Source organism: Oncorhynchus masou, chromosome 27 (genome assembly GCF_036934945.1).
Source record: "Oncorhynchus masou masou isolate Uvic2021 chromosome 27, UVic_Omas_1.1, whole genome shotgun sequence".
NCBI lineage: Eukaryota > Metazoa > Chordata > Actinopteri > Salmoniformes > Salmonidae > Oncorhynchus > Oncorhynchus masou.
The window spans coordinates 64,546,980-64,555,036 of record NC_088238.1 but is presented as its reverse complement, the minus strand read 5'-3'; the positions used below and the strand labels follow the sequence as shown (position 1 = coordinate 64,555,036).

The 8,057-nt window shown below is 53.3% G+C and overlaps 1 protein-coding gene across 1 annotated transcript in view; it reads right to left on the bottom strand.

Moving 5' to 3' along the window:
* Positions 1-8,057, bottom strand: part of corin (corin, serine peptidase) — a 136,220-nt gene that overhangs the window by 106,419 nt on the left and 21,744 nt on the right. The window contains 1 exon segment of the mRNA XM_064940870.1: positions 7,605-7,991. Coding sequence (XP_064796942.1) covers positions 7,605-7,991 — 387 coding nt within the window.

Below are 8,057 nucleotides of genomic sequence, written 5' to 3'. Positions count from 1 at the left end.
AGAGACTCGGGACAGGGCAGAGACTCGGGACAGGGCAGAGACTCGGGACAGGGCAGAGACTCGGGACAGGGCAGAGACTCGGGACAGGGCAGAGACTCGGGACAGGGCAGAGACTCGGGACAGGGCAGAGACTCGGGACAGGGCAGAGACTCGGGACAGGGCAGAGACTCGGGACAGGGCAGAGACTCAGGGGGAATGCTAATATGGTATAAATCTGAACTAATCAATTCAATCGAATTGATCAAAACAGGAGAATTCTTTACATGGTTAAAAATCAACAGACTATCTTGACAACAAGGAGGCTCTTAACAGATAAAAGCGTCTTCCTCTGTGCCACATTCCCCCCTCAGTCCCCCTACTTCAATGAAGAGAGTTTCTCCATTCTAGAGGGGGAGATGAGTCCCTTTCAGGCCCAAGGCAACGTCCTGGTCTGTGGAGACCTGAATGCTGGAACAGCAGAAGAACCAGACACTATTAACAGTCATGGGGATAAACACCGACCAGGAAGCAACAACCTTTCCCTCCCCACAGACCCCCCAGAAACAACTATGACAAAGTGAAAAACTCAAATGGAGCACTGCTCCTGAAGCTCTGGAACACTGAGTCTGTACATAGTCAATGGTAGGCTGAGAGGGGACTCTTCTGGTAGGTCCACCTTCAGCTCTTCCCTTGGCAGCAGCACTGTAGACTACTTCCTCACCGACCTAAACCCAGAGTCTCTCAGAGCCTTCACAGTCAGCCCACTGACACCTCTCTGAGCCTTCAGTCAGCCCACTGACACCTCTCTCAGAGCCTTCACAGTCAGCCCACTGACATCTCTCTCAGAGCCTTCAGTCAGCCAACTGACACCTATCTGAGCCTTCAGTCAGCCCACTGACACCTCTCTCAGAGCCTTCACAGTCAGCCCACTGACACCTCTCTCTCAGAGCCTTCACAGTCAGCCCACTGACACCTCTCTCAGAGCCTTCACAGTCAGCCCACTGACACCTCTCTCAGAGCCTTCACAGTCAGCCCACTAACACCTCTCTCTGAGCCTTCACAGTCAGCCCACTGACACCTCTCTCAGAGCCTTCACAGTCAGCCCACTGACACCTCTCTGAGCCTTCACAGTCAGCCCACTTACACCTCTCTCAGAGCCTTCACAGTCAGCCCACTGACACCTCTCTCAGAGCCTTCACAGTCAGCCCACTGACACCTCTCTCTGAGCCTTCAGTCAGCCCACTGACACCTCTCTCAGAGCATTCACAGTCAGCCAACTGACACCTCTCTCAGAGCCTTCACAGTCAGCCCACTGACACCTCTCTCAGAGCCTTCACAGTCAGCCCACTAACACCTCTCTCAGAGCCTTCACAGTCAGCCCACTAACACCTCTCTGAGCCTTTAGTCAGCCCACTGACACCTCTCTCAGAGCCTTCACAGTCAGCCCACTAACACCTCTCTCAGAGCCTTTAGTCAGCCCACTGACACCTCTCTCAGAGCCTTCACAGTCAGCCCACTGACACCTCTCTCAGAGCCTTCACAGTCAGCCCACTGACACCTCTCTCAGAGCCTTCACAGTCAGCCCACTGACACCTCTCTCAGAGCCTTCACAGTCAGCCCACTGACACCTCTCTCAGAGCCTTCACAGTCAGCCCACTAACACCTCTCTCAGAGCCTTCACAGTCAGCCCACTAACACCTCTCTCTGAGCCTTCACAGTCAGCCCACTGACACCTCTCTCAGAGCCTTCACAGTCAGCCCACTGACACCTCTCTGAGCCTTCACAGTCAGCCCACTTACACCTCTCTCAGAGCCTTCACAGTCAGCCCACTGACACCTCTCTCAGAGCCTTCACAGTCAGCCCACTGACACCTCTCTCTGAGCCTTCAGTCAGCCCACTGACACCTCTCTCAGAGCATTCACAGTCAGCCAACTGACACCTCTCTCAGAGCCTTCACAGTCAGCCCACTGACACCTCTCTCAGAGCCTTCACAGTCAGCCCACTAACACCTCTCTCAGAGCCTTCACAGTCAGCCCACTAACACCTCTCTGAGCCTTTAGTCAGCCCACTGACACCTCTCTCAGAGCCTTCACAGTCAGCCCACTAACACCTCTCTCAGAGCCTTTAGTCAGCCCACTGACACCTCTCTCAGAGCCTTCACAGTCAGCCCACTGACACCTCTCTCAGAGCCTTCACAGTCAGCCCACTGACACCTCTCTCAGAGCCTTCACAGTCAGCCCACTGACACCTCTCTCAGAGCCTTCACAGTCAGCCCACTGACACCTCTCTCAGAGCCTTCACAGTCAGCCCACTGACATCTCTCTCAGAGCCTTCACAGTCAGCCCACTGACACCTCTCTCAGAGCCTTCACAGTCAGCCCACTGACATCTCTCTCTGAGCCTTCAGTCAGCCCACTGACATCTCTCTCAGAGCCTTCACAGTCAGCCCACTGACATCTCTCTCTGAGCCTTCAGTCAGCCCACTGACACCTCTCTCAGAGCATTCACAGTCAGCCAACTGACACCTCTCTCAGAGCCTTCACAGTCAGCCCACTGACACCTCTCTCAGAGCCTTCACAGTCAGCCCACTAACACCTCTCTCAGAGCCTTCACAGTCAGCCCACTAACACCTCTCTGAGCCTTTAGTCAGCCCACTGACACCTCTCTCAGAGCCTTCACAGTCAGCCCACTAACACCTCTCTCAGAGCCTTTAGTCAGCCCACTGACACCTCTATCAGAGCCTTCACAGTCAGCCCACTGACACCTCTCTCAGAGCCTTCACAGTCAGCCCACTGACACCTCTCTCAGAGCCTTCACAGTCAGCCCACTGACACCTCTCTCAGAGCCTTCACAGTCAGCCCACTGACACCTCTCTCAGAGCCTTCACAGTCAGCCCACTGACATCTCTCTCAGAGCCTTTACAGTCAGCCCACTAACACCTCTCTCTGAGCCTTCACAGTCAGCCCACTGACATCTCTCTCAGAGCCTTTACAGTCAGCCCACTGACACCTCTCTCAGAGCCTTCACAGTCAGCCCACTGACACCTCTCTCAGAGCCTTCACAGTCAGCCCACTGACACCTCTCTCAGAGCCTTCACAGTCAGCCCACTAACACCTCTCTCAGAGCCTTTACAGTCAGCCCACTGACACCTCTCTCAGAGCCTTCACAGTCAGCCCACTGACACCTCTCTCAGAGCCTTCACAGTCAGCCCACTAACACCTCTCTCAGAGCCTTTACAGTCAGCCCACTGACACCTCTCTCAGAGCCTTCACAGTCAGCCCACTGACACCTCTCTCAGAGCCTTCACAGTCAGCCCACTGACACCTCTCTCAGAGCCTTCACAGTCAGCCTCTAAGGAAGTCATTGAGATACACACTACTGTTCAAAAGTTTGGGGTCACTTAGAAATTTCCATGTTCTTGAAAGAAAATATATATTTTTTGTCCATTCAAATAATTGATCAAATTGATCAGAAATACAGTGTAGACATTGTTAATGTTGTAAATGACTATTGTAGCTGGAAACGGCAGATTTTTAATGGAATATCTACATAGGCGAACAGAGGCCCATTATCAGCAATCATCACTCCTGTGTTCCAATGGCACGTTGGGTTAGCTAATCCAAGTTTATCATTTTAAAAGGCTAATTGATCATTAGAAAACCCTTTTGCAGTTATGTTAGCACAGCTGAAAACTGCTGTCCTGATTAAATAAGGGATAAAACTGGCCTTCTTTAGACTAGTTGAGTATCTGGAGAATCAGCATTTGTGGGTTCAATTACAGGCTTAAAATGGCCAAAAACAAATACCTTTCTTCTGAAACCTGTCAGTCTATTCATGTTCTGAGAAATGAAGGCTATTCCATGTGAGTAATTGCCAAGAAACTGAAGATCTCGTACAACGATGTGTACTACTCCCTTCACAGAACCCCGTGAACTGGCTCTAACCAGATTAGAAAGAGGAGTGGGAGGCCCCGGTGCACAACTGAACAAGAGGACAAGTACATTAGAGTGTTGAGTTTGTGAAACAGACGCCTCACAAGTTTCATTAAATTGGCAGCTTCATTAAATAGTACCCACAAAACACCAGTCAGCAAAGAGGTGACTCTGGGATGCTGGCCTTCTAGGCAGAGTTCCTCTGTCCAGTCTCAACATCAACAGTGAAGAGGTGACTCCGGGATGCTGGCCTTCTAGGCAGAGTTCCTCTGTCCAGTCTCAACATCAACAGTGAAGAGGTGACTCCGGGATGCTGGTCTTCTAGGCAGAGTTCCTCTGTCCAGTCTCAACATCAACAGTGAAGAGGTGACTCCGGGATGCTGGTCTTCTAGGCAGAGTTCCTCTGTCCAGTCTCAACGTCAAGAGTGAAGAGGAGACTCCAGGATGCTGGCCTTCTAGGCAGAGTTCCTCTGTCCAGTCTCAACGTCAACAGTGAAGAGGAGACTCCAGGATGCTGGCCTTCTAGGCAGAGTTCCTCTGTCCAGTCTCTGTGTTCTGCTGCCCGTCTTAATCTTTTCTTTTTATTGGCCACTTATATGATATGGCTTTTTCTGTGCAACTCTGCATAAGGTTCTGAGCACCGTGAGACTGATATAAAACAGAGGAAAAAACTGACTAGGTACAGACTCAGAGAGGACAATCTGGCTATAGAGACCGGTCGTCACAGACAAACCTGGCTGACAGAGAGGACAGTCTGGCTATAGAGACCGGTCGTCACAGACCAACCTGGCTGACAGAGAGGACAGTCTGGCTATAGAGACCGGTCATCACAGACCAACCTGGCTGCCCAGAGAGGACAGTCTGGCTATAGAGACCGGTCATCACAGACAAACCTGGCTGCCCAGGGAGGACAGTCTGGCTATAGAGACCGGTCGTCACAGACCAACCTGGCTGCCCAGAGAGGACAGTCTGGCTATAGAGACCGGTCATCACAGACCAACCTGGCTGCCCAGAGAGGACAGTCTGGCTATAGAGACCGGTCATCACAGACCAACCTGGCTGCCCAGAGAGGACAGTCTGGCTATAGAGACCGGTCATCACAGACCAACCTGGCTGACAGAGAGGACAGTCTGGCTATAGAGACCGGTCGTCACAGACCAACCTGGCTGACAGAGAGGACAGTCTGGCTATAGAGACCGGTCATCACAGACCAACCTGGCTGACAGAGAGGACAGTCTGGCTATAGAGACCGGTCGTCACAGACAAACCTGGCTACCCAGAGAGGACAGTCTGGCTATAGAGACCAGTCATCACAGACCAACCTGGCTGCCCAGAGAGGACAGTCTGGCTATAGAGACCGGTCGTCACAGACAAACCTGGCTGCCCAGAGAGGACAGTCTGGCTATAGAGACCGGTCATCACAGACCAACCTGGCTGCCCAGAGAGGACAGTCTGGCTATAGAGACCGGTCGTCACAGACCAACCTGGCTGCCCAGAGAGGACAGTCTGGCTATAGAGACCGGTCGTCACAGACCAACCTGGCTACTCAGAGAGGACAGTCTGGCTATAGAGACCGGTCGTCACAGACCAACCTGGCTGCCCAGAGAGGACAGTCTGGCTATAGAGACCGGTCGTCACAGACCAACCTGGCTGCCCAGAGAGGACAGTCTGGCTATAGAGACCGTTCGTCACAGACCAACCTGGCTGCCCAGAGAGGACAGTCTGGCTATAGAGACCGGTCATCACAGACCAACCTGGCTGCCCAGAGAGGACAGTCTGGCTATAGAGACCGGTCGTCACAGACAAACCTGGCTGCCCAGAGAGGACAGTCTGGCTATAGAGACCGGTCGTCACAGACCAACCTGGCTGACAGAGAGGACAGTCTGGCTATAGAGACCGGTCGTCACAGACAAACCTGGCTGACAGAGAGGACAGTCTGGCTATAGAGACCGGTCGTCACAGACAAACCTGGCTGCCCAGAGAGGACAGTCTGGCTATAGAGACCGGTCATCACAGACAAACCTGGCTGCCCAGAGAGGACAGTCTGGCTATAGAGACCGGTCATCACAGACCAACCTGGCTGCCCAGAGAGGACAGTCTGGCTATAGAGACCGGTCGTCACAGACAAACCTGGCTGCCCAGAGAGGACAGTCTGGCTATAGAGACCGGTCATCACAGACAAACCTGGCTGCCCAGAGAGGACAGTCTGGCTATAGAGACCGGTCGTCACAGACCAACCTGGCTGCCCAGAGAGGACAGTCTGGCTATAGAGACCGGTCGTCACAGACAAACCTGGCTGCCCAGAGAGGACAGTCTGGCTATAGAGACCGGTCATCACAGACCAACCTGGCTGCCCAGAGAGGACAGTCTGGCTATAGAGACCGGTCGTCACAGACAAACCTGGCTGCCCAGAGAGGACAGTCTGGCTATAGAGACCGGTCATCACAGACAAACCTGGCTGCCCAGAGAGGACAGTCTGGCTATAGAGACCGGTCATCACAGACAAACCTGGCTGCCCAGAGAGGACAGTCTGGCTATAGAGACCGGACATCACAGACAAACCTGGCTGCCCAGAGAGGACAGTCTGGCTATAGAGACCGGTCATCACAGACCAACCTGGCTGCCCAGAGAGGACAGTCTGGCTATAGAGACCGGTCATCGCAGACCAACCTGGCTGCCCAGAGAGGACAGTCTGGCTATAGAGACCGGTCGTCACAGACAAACCTGGCTGCCCAGAGAGGACAGTCTGGCTATAGAGACCGGTCATCACAGACCAACCTGGCTGCCCAGAGAGGACAGTCTGGCTATAGAGACCGGTCGTCACAGACCAACCTGGCTGCCCAGAGAGGACAGTCTGGCTATAGAGACCGGTCGTCACAGACCAACCTGGCTACTCAGAGAGGACAGTCTGGCTATAGAGACCGGTCGTCACAGACCAACCTGGCTGCCCAGAGAGGACAGTCTGGCTATAGAGACCGGTCGTCACAGACCAACCTGGCTGCCCAGAGAGGACAGTCTGGCTATAGAGACCGGTCGTCACAGACCAACCTGGCTGCCCAGAGAGGACAGTCTGGCTATAGAGACCGGTCATCACAGACCAACCTGGCTGCCCAGAGAGGACAGTCTGGCTATAGAGACCGGTCGTCACAGACAAACCTGGCTGCCCAGAGAGGACAGTCTGGCTATAGAGACCGGTCGTCACAGACCAACCTGGCTGACAGAGAGGACAGTCTGGCTATAGAGACCGGTCGTCACAGACAAACCTGGCTGACAGAGAGGACAGTCTGGCTATAGAGACCGGTCGTCACAGATCAACCTGGCTGCCCAGAGAGGACAGTCTGGCTATAGAGACCGGTCGTCACAGACAAACCTGGCTGCCCAGAGAGGACAGTCTGGCTATAGAGACCGGTCGTCACAGACAAACCTGGCTGCCCAGAGAGGACAGTCTGGCTATAGAGACCGGTCGTCACAGACCAACCTGGCTGCCCAGAGATCTACTACCAGGTCACGTGTCTTCTCAGTCATGTTGACACGGGTCTACTACCAGGTCATGTGTCTTCTCAGTCATGTTGACACTGGTCTACTACCACACCTTTTTTGTTTTCTGTATACTTTGACAATATAAGTAATTTAACTTTCCATGTCAATAAAGTCTATTGAATTGAATGAGAGAGAGAGGGGGGAGGGTTCTTACCTTGGCTGGAGGCGGGACTCGAAGGATCTTGGGTGGTGCTGATTGGCAAGGAGGTGCCCAGTGATGTCATAGAGGTCACCCAATCACGAGGGTCTGAGTGAACCACGGTGGGAGGAGTAGTGGAAGAGAAGTAAGAAGAGGATGAAGAGGAGTGTGTGACAGTGGTGTCCGTGTGTGGAATATAGTGAGTTCCAGTTGGTTTTAGGTTGTGTTCACGGTCGGATAGGTCTGCGGTCGCTGTCCTGGCAGATCCGGTCACGTTAGGGTTAACGGGAGATGTCCCGATAGCGGTGAACGGAGTGTCCGTGGAGACAGGGTACGCCGTGCCGAAGAGGGGGTCCGACTCTCCTGACTCTACTCCCATGAAGAAAACATTCCCAAAGATCCCTGAAACACAACAAACACAGGAGGAATCTTACAGTCTGAGACGATACAGTCTATATATTGAAGAGA